Source organism: Corvus moneduloides, chromosome 19 (assembly GCF_009650955.1).
Source record: "Corvus moneduloides isolate bCorMon1 chromosome 19, bCorMon1.pri, whole genome shotgun sequence".
NCBI classification, from domain to species: Eukaryota; Metazoa; Chordata; class Aves; order Passeriformes; family Corvidae; genus Corvus; species Corvus moneduloides.
In genome coordinates this window covers 6784354-6798111 of record NC_045494.1, presented here as the reverse complement: position 1 = coordinate 6798111, position 13758 = coordinate 6784354, and the positions used below count along the sequence as shown (strand labels likewise).

Below are 13758 nucleotides of genomic sequence, written 5' to 3'. Positions count from 1 at the left end.
TGAATCTATAAATTGTATAAGCCTGGCACTCACCAACCTATGTAACACTTGTCTGGATGTTGGCAGGAAGGGCTGCGTGGAGAAAACATTGCTTTGGATGTTGTTTGTCGTTTTCCTGAACATTTCTGGATAGGAAGATCTTTTACAGAATGGGGTGAGTTAGGTACCCAAATTAAAGCTTAAAGTTGTTTGAAGGAAGCTTTGAAAACATGCACCCTGCTAAGGCAGAGGCAGCTCTTCCTTCCTTTTATCTGATACTTGTGCTGCTGCTCTCTCCTGTGTGATATTCAGGGAACCACAGTCTTATCACTGGGTTACAGAAAAGTGAAGATTTACTGCTGTGATAGTGACCTTGGTGTGAACCACTGCAGATGATTTCCCCATAGCACTGCTCCTGGCAGCAATAATCCCAGGTATGAGAAGAGGGAGCGATTCTGGAGACCAATGTATGATGTCTCAGTGGAGTCTGTAGCACAGATATTCTCTGAAACCTGCACTTCATTTTAGTACTTGCAAAGCCCTTAAGGATATGAAAAACTTCTGCTTGGTGGGGTTAAGGAAAATTTAAAATGAATTAATTTCAAATAATTTCTAAGGAAATGATAAATAATTCACAGACCATTGCAGAGGTGAGTTTTCTCTCGAGGTGCAAACCACCAAACTTCCCAGCCTTCCCCCAGCCCCGAGGCTTCCCTTTTCCTGCCAGCAGTGCTCCCACAGTGCCACCCAGTGCTGCTGCTGCAGCAGGCAGGAATTATTCCTATGTACTCAGAAATAATTTGTGGCTGTTCCCAAAAGGCCTAAATAAAGTTAAAACCCTGTTAACGACATAAACATCCAGTTCAGACAAATTGCTGTGAAAACTGTTGTATTGAAAATTTTCAGCTCCTTTCAATAGCCCATCAGCCTCTTCGCTCCAACATAGGGATGCACAGCCATCCTACACACCTGTAATTGGTCCTGGAGTGGGGCCTTAGTGTATTATTCCCATACAGCCATACCACCAATTTTAGCACGAACAGAAATGAGAGCAAGGAATGGATATGTATTAAAAACCTTCCACCTCCAGCTCAGAGCTACAGCTCTCACCCAGGTGATGCAAGGGCTGCTTGTTCCCATTCCTATGGACTGGCAGCTTCCTGTACCTCACAATCCTGGTGGACACCACTCGGAGGAAAGGAGTGGTAACAACTTTAGGTTAACGTGCACAAATAATGGGAGTTACAGGCCGACTGAGAGACATGCACAACAAAGACGGTTTGAACAATAGCTCTGCTCTGTGGAGTGGACCAGCAAACCAACGCTGACTGGTTCAAAGCAGTTTCATCAGAACACAATTCCATAGGAATTCTGGCTGCGTAGATGGTGGAAGGAGATGCTGACGAAGCAAGTGCCCATCCAGGACAATCACTGCTGCGAGTTGTGCTGTAGCATGTTCTGCAGCATTTTGTGGTTCTGCAGAGCAGCCACCACATCCTCGTAGAGGGTGTTCACGCTGACGCACAGAGGTTGATGCTGCAGCTCCGTCAGCTTGCAGGCAGCCAGAGTACAGAGGATGCAGAACAGCACAAAGAGCAGGACTCTCAGCACCGACCGCGACCACGAGGGCTTGTGCCGGGGGGGCTGAGAGGGACGGGAGCTGGAGGCCGGCTCTGTAGTGAGAACATGAACAGGATAGAATGTGAGGAATTAATCAACTATCTTTGACAGGCTATGCTCACAAACAAACTGTTCAGGTAAGATACTTAATCCTCTACTGCAGTTGGCTTTTGTTGTGAATTTTCATCACTTAGCTCTGATAAATAACTAGATGTGCAGGATTTAACTTCTTAGGATGAAAAGTTTCAGATCCAGTTTCATGGGCAGCAGTGAAGAGGGTGTAAAGCACCTCTGTGTTGCACAAGATCTGATTACGCAAATGTTCAGTGGACTTAAGAAAAAATGAGTGGAGGGAAGTTCTCATTAGGAACAGCTGGAGAATTTCCTGACTTGTAGCTCCACAGTTCATGGGAACACAGGCAAAGGGGAAAAGGGCACAGCAGCAGTTTATTAAAACTCCTACAGGTTCCCCCCTACCCTTTCCCACCATCTCCCAGTACCTGGGTACATGAAAGCAATTCTGGCAGCATCAAAATCTGATGAAGATGAAACCTGACACAATCCCACCCAAAATGGACACTACTTACTTCGGGTGTGCACTGTTTCCTTTTTAGTTTTCTTTTCCATCTCCTGTTTTGCAGCTTTCTGAGCATCGTACTCCCGCCTTCTGCGTTCCTTTTCCTCCGCCTTCTCTCGCTTCCGCAGTTCTCTCTCCTGAGCCTCCTTCGCTCGCTGTTCTGCTTCACGTTTCTTCTCCATTTCTGGGGGTTAACAGCAAGATTTTTCCCTTTTATGTAAAGGGTTGTCATTGCCATTTTCCTTATTACCTTATTATCCCAACTGGAACGAGGAAACCTTGGAAACCAATTAAACAACTATCCTCTTTTTAATAATTTTATTTAGTATTACATACCTTGCATTTTACTGTGCTTTTCTTTAATGTTTTTATAGGTAACCTATAGCACATTCCATCTAGAGATGTTCCTGTTTCTCAGGCCAAGAAATCACACAGTTACCCCCCTGCTGTCTTTCTCCCTCTAGCCCTTTTACCCTACTACTCCCTGAGTACTTTGGGTTTGGGTGGCCACAAGTATGTGTTAGATGGCCATTTGTTACATAGAGATCAGAATGTTTGGGTGTGTTAGAGACCAAGAGCTGTCCTCAGCAGACAGCACATGGGGGTTCTTTGTGCCTACCTCTCTCTGCCTGGAGTTTCCGCTGCCGTTGTCGATCTTGCTCGGACTGGATGGCTTTCATGTGCTGCAGTACCTTAAAGGGCCAAGAAAACAACCTGAGGGCTGTGCAGAAGCCTCGTGGCACAGTCAGTTCAGAACAGGACAGCTGGAGTGTGGCTGAGGACAGGCAGCTGGGACTGACCCCCAACCCTGACTTATCCCTACAGCTACGGCTCTGAAAAAAACTCACAACTTATGTGAGTCTCTGTTGTTAAAAAACAGATCTTCCCATTAAAAACAAATGTGGCAAACTGGTGCTTGATGATACAAAGGATCACAAAACATTTCTATTTATGTTTGCCAAAACTTCTCCAGAGGTTTTTGTACTATCAGCACAAGCACGGATTATTACGTCTGATTATGCCTCTACTTTCTTGGCAATGGAGAAGCATCCTCTTCTGCCAGGTGTTTGCTCTCCACGGGCACAGCAGTAGTGGAGTCAGTGCAGTCGACCTGCACCTCGCTGCCTGAAGAAACTCCAGGCTCCTGCAGCAGCTGCCCAGCTTGCTAACCAAACAGAGGAAGAATCACTGGCAAAGCCATGAAAGGAAAAAAAAAATAGAATAAAAGCAGACTCCTTACCTTGACAGCAGCCTGCTTACACTGCTTCTCATCCAGACAGTCTCCTGCCACTTTAGCCAGGACAGGATCCAGGGGATTGTCCTTCAGATCCAGCCACTTCAGGTTCTGCAAAAAGGCACAACAAAGAGGAGGCTGTAAGAGCACAGCAGTCTCTTAGAGATCTCTAAGAGATCCAAAGCAGAAGCAAAGAACTGCTTAGTTTTCATATGAATGAAACAGGTACAGAAGATGAGCAGAGATGTTTTCAATAGATTGAGAGGATTTTCACTGAGCTGCGGTGCAGAGCCAGCTGAATTTTGGAATGGGTGTCAGCAGGATGGATGCTTTACCAGAGAAATCAACTTGAGCAGGATCACAAGACCCTGGGCTGCATCCCAAAGCTTTACATAACTGCCCAGCAAACAGTTTTACCTTGAGCTGTGCAAAGCTGACTGGCAGGGTGACCAAGCGATTGTTTAGAAGGTCCAGGTGCTGCAGATTGACCAGGCGGCCAAAGTCCAAGGGCAGCTGTTGCAGCCGATTTTTACTCAAATCCAGTTTCACCAGATGCATCAAACTGCAGAAGTCTGACTAAAACCCAAACAAAGAAAACCCAGAGAAAGCTGGTCAGCACCTTTGTGGAAGAACCTCAGTGGGAATTACGTGGAGACAGCCTGCACCTCGCATTAGGCACAATCCTTGACTTATGACAGGACTGTGATGGAGGGAAATTGCTCTCCTCCTTTGCCTTGGAAGATGGAGGTGAGACACAGCGGGACAGGTAAGACGGACCGAGAAGGTTATGGATGACAATATGACAGGAACAAACCCGAGCCTCCACTGCTGATGAAACTCCTCTATATTCACTTGGGGATGCTCTGGCAGGAATGTACTGCAATCTTCACACAGTTCAGCCCTTTACTCTCTCCTGCCTCAGCCAAACCTACTGCCAGCACTGACCTGTCACTGACAATGGAGTCATTCAGCCACCCCAGGGCAGGGCAAGTGCCAGTTTCACAGCTCTTGGTGAGCCTCTACTGAAGCACCAGCTATCTTTCCAAATATTTCCCAGCAGACTCATCCTCACGGAGGCTCTCTAGCACCTTACCGGCAAGGAAATCAGGTTGTTACAGGACAAATCCAAGATAGTAGCTTTTGGAAGAGCGGCCTGAAAGAAAAATAAGGCACTGAATGAACATGGAGCGTCACCTGAGCCCTTTTGACACCTGCTAGTTCTGCTTCGGCCTCTGCGGTTTCTCCCGCATCAATCTGTCCATCCCCCGCGGCTGCTCCGAAGTCACGTCATCTCCGGATCCATCTCTGAGTCCAAAGGCGGTTCTTATCCCGGGACAGCAATGACTAGCAGCTGCCAGGCCCGCGGGACACAGAACCTCACTGCTTTAAATACCTGGAGGCCAGGTCACAACCTCCCAGCACATCTGGCTCTCCTACGCTGCCCCTTCCCGGGGACCGGGAGCCGGTACCCACCCCCGCCGGGCGGCCTGCAGCCGGACACTCACCAACTCCCGCACCGGCACCTCGTTCAAGTCGCAGAGGCTCAGGTCCAGCTCGTTGCCGTCCAGCTTGTCCTTCAGGCTGAGCCCCTTGCCGCTGCCCCGCGACATGGCTCCGTCGGCGGCAGCCCGCGGGGGATGCGGCTCGGCACGGGGAGGCGGCGCGGCTCTGTTCGGAGCGGCTCAGCTCAGCACAGCTCCGCACAGCTCAGCACGACCCAGCCCGTCCCGTCCCGGCGTGGCACGGCCCAGCCCCGCCACCCACTTCCGCGGCCACGTCCGCGCGGGCCCCGCCAGCCGCCGCCGCCGCGGGGCCGAGCGCGCCCGCTGCCGGCCCGGAGCGGGGCCGCACCGCCCCACCGGCACCGCCGCCGCAAAACGCCTAAAAACTGTCTTGAGAAGGGATGTTATCTGATGTTTGATCGCTGCATACCTTCAAACCTAAGCAACAAGAATGGAGATGTAGTCCCCGAAGCAGAGAGCAGCCAATAAGGTCTAAGTGCTGTCTTAAAAAGACGAATTACTTGTTGGTAGAATTGCCTTGTTAAGTTTTAAGGCTTGATCCAATGATCTCAGACTTAGTGCGAGATTAACAAAGCTTGGGAAGAAGGATGTACTACTGATAGTGGGCACAAGGAATGCAGGATTTATGGGCTACTAGGACATTTGGCAGAATGCCCAAGATAAGGAAGAAACTTATAAAGCTAACTCAGCAATTGGGTTTAATCAGCTCCAAGCGGGTAAAAGGTAATTCTGTCAGGGGGAGATTGTGACTACCTCCTCATGGCCACAGACCCAAGGAACCCACCAACCCAAAAGAAGAGAAAGACCAAGCCTGTGGACTAATTAGCATGGGAAGCGAGAGCATCATTAACCAATGGAAGATAGAATACTAATTAATATGAGAACTAGGTAACTTGTAGCAAATAAACATTAATGCCTTTGTTTGCTAAAATATATAAATAGTGAAAAGTTTTGACAGTCGTCATGCTGGCTTTGTGGATTTGCTATCCAGTGCAGAACTGTAAATAAATCCAATACCTCGACTCTGGGTGTGGATTGGCCTCTTGCACACTGGGTGGAAGAACCTATTTTGGGACACACTGGCACGGCTCAGGGTATCCCTGCAGCTGTCCCACCAGCCCTGGGACCCTGGCCAGGCTGGCAGGAGTTTAGATCTGGGCTACATGAAACAGCCCTGCAGAAGGAAGGAGAACTCCCAGCCCAGCCCCATGGGTGGGTGAGGTTTGCACCCAGTCACATCACCAGTCACACACCTCCCCACAGAGAAACAACTGGTTTATGGCCAATAATCCCAACAGAAACCCAGTGATGCATACCTCATTTTACAATATCTGATACAGCTGCTTCAGTCTCTCCACAGTCTCCCTAATCCAAGGGGTGAATTCCTTCTCAGTTGGGCTGTTACTCCACAATGTCTCTTCACAGGAGGAACGCTTAATGGATATTCCTGCTTTGCTCCCAAGGCTCCAGTGCCACAGGAGCAGAGCACTCTCCTAATCCTCTGTGGAGAAAGTCAGCGAAAGAGGAAAGAGCCTGAGGCAGAACCAAATTAGTGTTACCCGGTAATGGGATTACAGCAAGGACTAACCATGAATTTCCTGACCTCTGTGCTATGTATGTATGTATGGGACATTGCAAAGATGTTTTCACTACTGCAGTGCATCTGCCCTGTGGATGCATTAGTTTGTTTTTAAGCTGCCAGTGAATTTCTTCCAACACCCAGAAACCAGCATTAACTCAGCACTGAGGTAACTGAGGCCACACGATTCTCTGAGCAAAGGCACCTCAAAACAGTGCACAAGGATTTTCCTCACAGAAACTACAATAAAGTCTGCCCAAGGCTGAGGTGCTCCTGCCCAGGAGATTATGGAAGTTTTTGGAGCATGTCATTGTTCCTCCCAATGTGAGAAGAAATTACAGAGCCCTCATCTGAGAAGAGCGAGGTCTACTTATCTGAGAATCTCTACCATCCCTCAGTTTTCACAATGTTTGTTTTTGGAGGGAAAGGCCAGAGAAGACCTGCTCCAGCGAATGGTAGGGAAGCCTCTCGTTGCCAGATCTCCAAGGGAAGCAGCTGATTGCTGATCCCCTTGTTACCCTGAGGCAGTGAGGGACTCATGTGATGTGCTGTGCTGTGCTGTTCCCTTCCATGGCTGGGAGGCACCAAATACAGTCCTGCTCTGGAGGACAAAACCCAGAGGGGCTCTGAGGGGGCCTGAGCAAGACCATCTGCATCTCTGGGAAAGGTCTCTGTCCATGCAGTGCTACAGAGACTGAAATCTGTGTTTGCACAAATCCAAGAGCCTTTGGCTCCTAGAAAAAACAGGGGTGTAGATGGGTTACAAAACCTCCCTTCTTATTTGTGATTATCATGAAGGCAGATTTTTAAATCTGGATTAGAAAGGAATGGTACCTTATGCAATGGTGTATGAAATGGTACTGCTTCAGGCATCCTTTGCCTTGATCTCAAACAAACATACGCAAATGTCAAGGTCACATTATTTTCTGCATAATTCTTGGTTTAATTCTTTCTTTAACCAGGATTCACCCTCTGGGCTAATGATCATAATGTGGTAAGATCAAGCTAAAAGTCATCTTTATTTTTATTTATTAAAGGTTTGCAATCAATTTTTTCCCCGTGGTTATACAACACCGAGCGCTCTGATGCTTCATCAGCACAAAGACAATTGCTCTGTTCTGTCCAAATCAGTCGAAGAACAACTTCTGGCCACAAAAGTCACACAGCTTTACATCCCCTGTGGGAATCCAGAAACTCACCTCGCTGCTGAGTTCAGTGGGACTGACTTGAAGAGGTATCTGTGCATGTAGGCTAGAAAGACTTTGAAGCTCCACACGACAGGCAAAGCATAGCACGAGGCACATCTGTGCACTCTGCTGGGGGTTGCAAGCACAGTAGCAAGGAGAAGGGAGCAGGAAATGCTGAGGGAAGTGGGATGAACACAGTTGATCTAATTGTGATCTATTCATCCTTACTGGGCCTGAGCTGGCCGTGCCAGCCTGGGGTTAGAGACCATTCCCAGACTCTCTGAAGATCTCTGTGTTCCCTCTGCAGCCAAGGCAAATTTTTCACATTTCAAAGAAAAATCTCCCTTTCCCTACCAAAGAAGATATTGTCACTGCTGTCACCAAACAAATTCCTTATGAACTAGATGCGCATCGGGGAAAATCCTTCCTGTTTCTAAAAGCAAGTGTCAGACACCAGGGTCTGGTGGCAGTTGGTATTTCACTCCATTACAAGCGCATTTTTGGCTTTGATGTCTGACATTCGTCATTCTGAGGTTGATATTTATGCCCTTGTTCCGTGTTGTGCTTGATGTGATACGGATACACTGTGTCACCTCTTCAGCATCAGTGCTGCTGCAGAGCTCAGCACCACCACACTTCTTACCTGGTGCCTGCCCACACCTCTGCCCTTAGGTGAGGAGGTCTCAGCGTGCCCAGCCTTGGAGCGGCTCTGCAGTTCCCAGCTGGTCTCTTCTCCACAGGGAGTGTCTAAAGGTATTAGTGGGGTGCTAACTGATAACTCATTGAGGGGATAGGGCTGGAGGCCAGTTGGTGACTCACAGGGCTTGGGCACCAAGTGATACGAGGTAAGTGGAGGCAAATGATGGTGGTTTTCTTGCACCAAAGTCCATCTCCACTCATTCGGGGTGTAACAGTGGTTGTGTCAGGCTGATGGAACAGGCTGGGAAGAAGAAATAATGGAGTAGGAATGTACAGGGAAGGAATTGCAGCGCAGAGCTTGGGATGGGGACCGGCAGAGGACGGGGCAAGTGCCCGGGCGGGACTCTGGGGGCTCCCTCTGAGCCTCCAGTTCCTCTCGCGGACCGGGCAGGGCGGGCGCTTTCTCTGCTCCCCGTCCCCCGGTGCCTCCTCCCGGCGGGTGAAGGGTCCCGGGGCCGCGGGGAGCCGCAGGCGGGGCGGAGCGGAGCGGGGCCGGGGCGGGCCATGGAGCGCAGCGCCCCCGAGCACCGAGCGGCGGAACGGGACGGGACGGGATAGAACGGGCCGGGTCGCGTCCCGCCGGGTGCTCGGGTGCTGCCGCCGCTGAAGGAATGGCCACGGCCCGTCTGGCAGCGCTGTCCCGGCACGGGCTGCAGCTCCTGCGCCGGGCGGGCGGGCCGCCGGGATCCCCGCCAGGCAGGTGGGTGCGGGCTATAGGGGGTGCGGGGCTGTGGGGCTATAGGGGATGGGTAGCTGTAGGGGACTGGGGGCTATAAGGGGTAGGAATTATAGGGGACAGGGGGCTGTGGATGAGAAGGAATAAGGGCTATAGAGGACAGGGGGGCTGTGGATGAGAAGGTATGGGGGCTATAGGAGGCAGAGGGCTCTGGGGTAGGGGAGCTGTAGGGCACAGAGGCTGCAGAGGATATGTGGAGACCATGTGTGATGGGGGACAGGGGCTATAGGACAGCTGCAGGGCGTTGTGGGTGTCCGGCCAGGCCAGTGGCTGCATGCAGGGAGGGCATGTTCATCTCGGTGTGTAACTCTTGGTTAACCCTAAAACCCCTCCAAAGTGGCAGGAGGCAGGCTGCATCCCCTGGATCTGCTTCCCCCCAGCTTGGGAGTGGGCCTGGGGCAGGGATGAGCCCTGCACGGTGGGCGGAGGGATGTGAACGAACGGCAAGGGCTGAACTTTGAGCAGCAGCTCCATCCGGATTGCAGCAATGTGAAGTGTAACAAATGGCTTCCCCATCCTTCTTCAGGGCTCTGACTTGCAGTCAGTGTCCCTGTCCCCCTGTGGTCCTGCAGCCCCCAGGGTGCTGGGTGACACAGCAGGTCCAGGACACCAAGGAGCTCTGGGGCTTGGGAAATCAGGCAAGTTCTTTGCCTTGCTTTTCTTCAGTGCTGCCTCTTGGAGCAAGATTGTGTGAAAAAACAGCAATGGGAAGCACCTGGCTTTGGGACAGGCTCTGAAGGTTTAGCTGATATTCAGAGTAATAATCACTGGGATGAATGACTTCCAGTGAGCAATTCCAAGAACGGGGTGGTGGGTTCCTTGTTTTTCACAGACAGGGTTTGGGTGTTTCTTTTCAGCTGGTTTGACATTAGGAGTGAGGTGGTTGAAGCTGCTTCATCATGGGTGTGTGAAGATTGCCTTCTCAAAAGCTTTCTTAGGAAATAGGATCAGAAGGGAAGCATGATAGAGAGTTCACTGCAGCTCACTCCAGCCCAGGATTGAAACTGAGGGACAGGAACACAAAGCCCTTGGAGAAAGAGAGCATGTACTTAGAGAGTAAACTCTTTCTAGTAATGTTATAAAAAAGTTTATTAAATTCTGCTCGTAGGCTTGTTTATCCTTTTGGCGGGGAGAGTGCAGAGAGCAGAGAGGCACAGTGGAAAAATATAACTAGAAAGTTGCTGCAGGAGGAGTCTGAAAACCCAGGGAAGTTGATCTCTCCTTAAAGAAAAATAAACAAAACAAAAAAAGAAGTAAGAATCCGGTTAACTCTTTAGTCAACAGATTAAAGAGGAAATGAGAACAGAGTGGAGTTAAATTGCAGCACCCTTTAACTGCAGTCATATTACACAAAAGACCCAGAAGCTCTTGCTTTGAGGAGAGAAGCTCCTGGTAGATGTCCATGAGCAAAGGAACTGGCAGAGGAATCTGTGAACCATTCCAAGTATGATTTCTGTAGTCAGGACAGTTCCCAAGCCCTGGGAGGGCAGGGTCTTTCCCACAGGTGCAGAGGTGATGGCACCACAGAGCAGGTCAGTGTCCTTCACGCTGCAAAGGGGACAGGAGGTTACCCTGCCTTGCATTCCTCTCTCATCCCTTTTGATAATTTCTGTAGAGACTGGTAAAGAGTTAAAGGTGAAAACAGAGCTGGTTATCTTATACCAACAACTCCAGACTGTTGATTGGGGCTGTTCAGAGAAAAGTACAAACAGCTCCTAGGATTAGTCCAGAGTGCTTGCTTCAGTCTGATCATTTCTGCTTCCTGCCATCAGGCAGGAGAGTTCTGGGGTTGCTGGGATTTGGCTGCTCCCCTGCCTTTTGCAGGGAAGAGGATGCATTTTTCCCTCATCTCTGATATCTCTCTGTTCAGCTGTGTTGCTGAACTCCAGGGTTCCGGAGTTTTGCAGGGACAGCCTGTGGATGAGGCTGGCTCATTTGCAGGCTGTCTTGCTGCTGAAACATGCTGCTAACAAAAGGCATGTGCTCTCCAAAAGTCGTGGTTGACACCCAAGAGCAAGCAGAGTTTTATTTGCTCTCCTTCGGCTGAGTCAGGGAAATGAGAGCTGTCGTAATATCGGACCGTTGGTCTGATTTTATCTCCAGCAGCACCAGTGCTTCGTAGGAACAGGTGAAGGGTGAATTACTTGTTTTGTGTAACAAAGATGAACACAGAGATTATTTCTAAATCCTTTGGACTCTTTCTTTGTAGAGGTCTCTTGATAACATTCTCTCAGATCAGATACATACACTCGCTGCTGGCTGTAGGCAGGAGGGAGACCAGCCCTATGTGATTTCCGGCACGATGCTGCTGATAATGAACATATCTTGTGTCTGCCTCCTTTATTCCACTCCTGACCCTCAGTGCTTCCAACAGGCTGCTGTGTTTTATCTCACACCTTTCACTTCTGCCACTGTGTTACAGAAATGCTGAAGCACATGTGAATGTCAGACCAGAGTTTGGGGAGTTCAGACTCGATGGCAGCTGAGAATTTTGCTTGAATGCATTTGAAGAAATGATGTGAGCTAGTGCTTTGAGAGGAGTCAGTGACTCTGAGTAATGAGCATGAGAGATCTTAGCCTTCTTAGCCTCTAATTTCAGTACTGCTGATGCTTTCATTTGAAAATGTGAATGCTTGGGACCTCTGAGAGCAAGCTGTGTTCACACTGTGAAATACAGCACTGTTTTCTCAGTATTTTGGAGCATGTGGCTTTGTAATGATATCTTTTACTGCTCTTTGATGCACTTTCATCCTCATGTTTGGGGGTAGGGAGGAAGCCAAGCCGTGAAGCCTGGAGCTTTGTGCCTTCTTGCATTTAGTGTAAGAGTCTGGTTCTGAAAAGTCAGTGAAACCCTTTGGCTCTTCAGGTCTGGAAAATATTGAGATAGTAAGCCCAGAGAGCCTGATCTGTGTAATGCTTTGCCAAGACATGACAGTGTAAGATTGCCCTTTTCATTGGCAATGCAGGGTTGTGCAAGTACCTCTTTGAAAGCTGACTGCAGAGCAGGAAACTGTTTCAGCTGGACACTTTGGATTCTGATTGAATTTTCTTAATCTGAATTTTGTAGTATTTCCTCCCCTCTTCAGTCTCTTTTTGTGAGGGTCTTTTGTTGTTTATCTTTCCCAGTGCTGAGCCTGCTTGGCTCCCAGTGCCCCCTGAGACATTGCTGGGGGAAGAGCTCTTATGCAACCAGGCCAGCAGCTGCTCCCTGCCCGCTCCAGGCCTTCCCAGGCAGGGGAGTTAGAGACGGGCTCTGCTGACACTGGAGACTACTCGGCTTGAGGGAGATGTGAGTATGGCTGGCCCCATTAAACGTTTTAACAAACAGCCTGAGGGTTCCTCATCTGCCTTCGTGAGCTATGACGGGACAGGGACTTCTCCAGTCGCTGTTTCAACCAGCAAGTGGTTGTGGGTCCGGTGGCTTTTACTGCTCTCCCAGGAGCATTCATCCTCCCCTTGCTTTAGGGAGAGTTTTTTCTACCTTTTATTTTATAGAACTTATGTTTATAAAGGCCTTTCTTCAGAGCTTTCTTTCATCTCCTCATTTATCTACATGCTTTGCCCAAGAGTTTTCAAACAATAAAAGGTAGCTCAGTTTAGCACTTGTCCTCTCTCCTCCTCAGGCAGCCTTACAGCCTTGATGTGAGTTGCCCAAGAGCTCGGTGAGGAGGGATGTCTGAACAGAGCCCATGGGATTTTGCACAATTCTCCCTCTGCTGAAAAGCAGTGGGGGGGAAAAGGGTCAGGTAATTCACTTGTCTCTTGGAACAGTACTCCCCTGAAGGTAAAATCTAGTTTTTGTTCTCTGGATATTGAATTTCACTTCATGTAGGAGGTAACTCCCTGTTCAGACTTGTTTCTTGTGGGCAGAAAAACAAATCTTTTGGGGCAGTAACACCAAGTCTTTGTAGAATATTGATCCCGTAGTAGATGGGAGTTTAGGCTGAGCTGGTTTTCTTCTTTAAGGCAGGGATTTCCCCATTATACACTGAATTATACACAGCCTCTGTTCTATGCACCTTACAAGTGTCCCTTAGCCCTGTCCCTCCTGGTTGTCTCCTAATGTCGGAATGGAGGAGCTGAAGTGGTGGAGGAAGGCAGAGAGGAAATGAGGAGGGACAGAGAACATGGGGGGCTTGCCTGGGGAGGAGGACAGCATGGTGGGAGGTGGCTGCTGGAGCAGAGAGAGGCTTGTAGGAGATGGAGAAAGAAACCAAGGTAGGAACTGCAGCACTCAGATGGTCAGGAGCTGTGGTTTGAGGGGAGATTGCTGCATTTCCACTGATGATCAGACCTCAGGGAGAGCCTCAATGATTTTTAAATGATTTTCCCTATTGTTCTGACCACATCTTCTCATTGCTGCCTCTCTTGACTCACTGGCCTCCCTCTTGGCCTCCAGCACCTCTCAGTGCTCCTGCCCTGCCCAGGACTGCTCTTCTCAAACCCATCCCTGTTCTCCTCCTCCCCCTCTGTCCCAAATTTGCAGTGGGGGCCATCTCCTCCCTGCTGTGGTATTGCCTCTGCTCTTCTCCCCCTTCATCTCACTGGTAGTTCCTTGTTTTATTGATGCTGTTTCAGTCCCATAAACTCTTTACATTCCAGCTGTCAGAGAGAGGACGTGTAC

The 13758-nt window shown here is 49.4% G+C and overlaps 2 protein-coding genes across 2 annotated transcripts in view; one reads left to right on the top strand and one right to left on the bottom strand.

The window, feature by feature from the left end:
* Positions 1-851: 851 nt before the first annotated feature.
* LRRC59 (leucine rich repeat containing 59) lies at positions 852-5192 on the bottom strand. Its single transcript, XM_032129046.1, has 7 exons — positions 4916-5192; positions 4504-4563; positions 3828-3986; positions 3417-3521; positions 2796-2868; positions 2187-2360; positions 852-1652 (listed from the first exon to the last, which is right to left on the bottom strand). The coding sequence occupies exons 1-7, from the start codon at positions 5018-5020 to the stop codon at positions 1408-1410; spliced, it is 921 nt and encodes a 306-aa protein (XP_031984937.1). The 5' UTR covers positions 5021-5192; the 3' UTR covers positions 852-1407.
* Positions 5193-8908: 3716 nt separating this feature from the next.
* The window catches only part of ACSF2 (acyl-CoA synthetase family member 2), a 35907-nt gene continuing 31057 nt past the window's right edge, over positions 8909-13758 (top strand). The window contains exon 1 of the mRNA XM_032129076.1: positions 8909-9098. Within this exon, the coding sequence (XP_031984967.1) occupies positions 9010-9098 (89 nt within the window). The 5' untranslated portion in view covers positions 8909-9009. The remainder of the gene's footprint in view (positions 9099-13758) is intronic.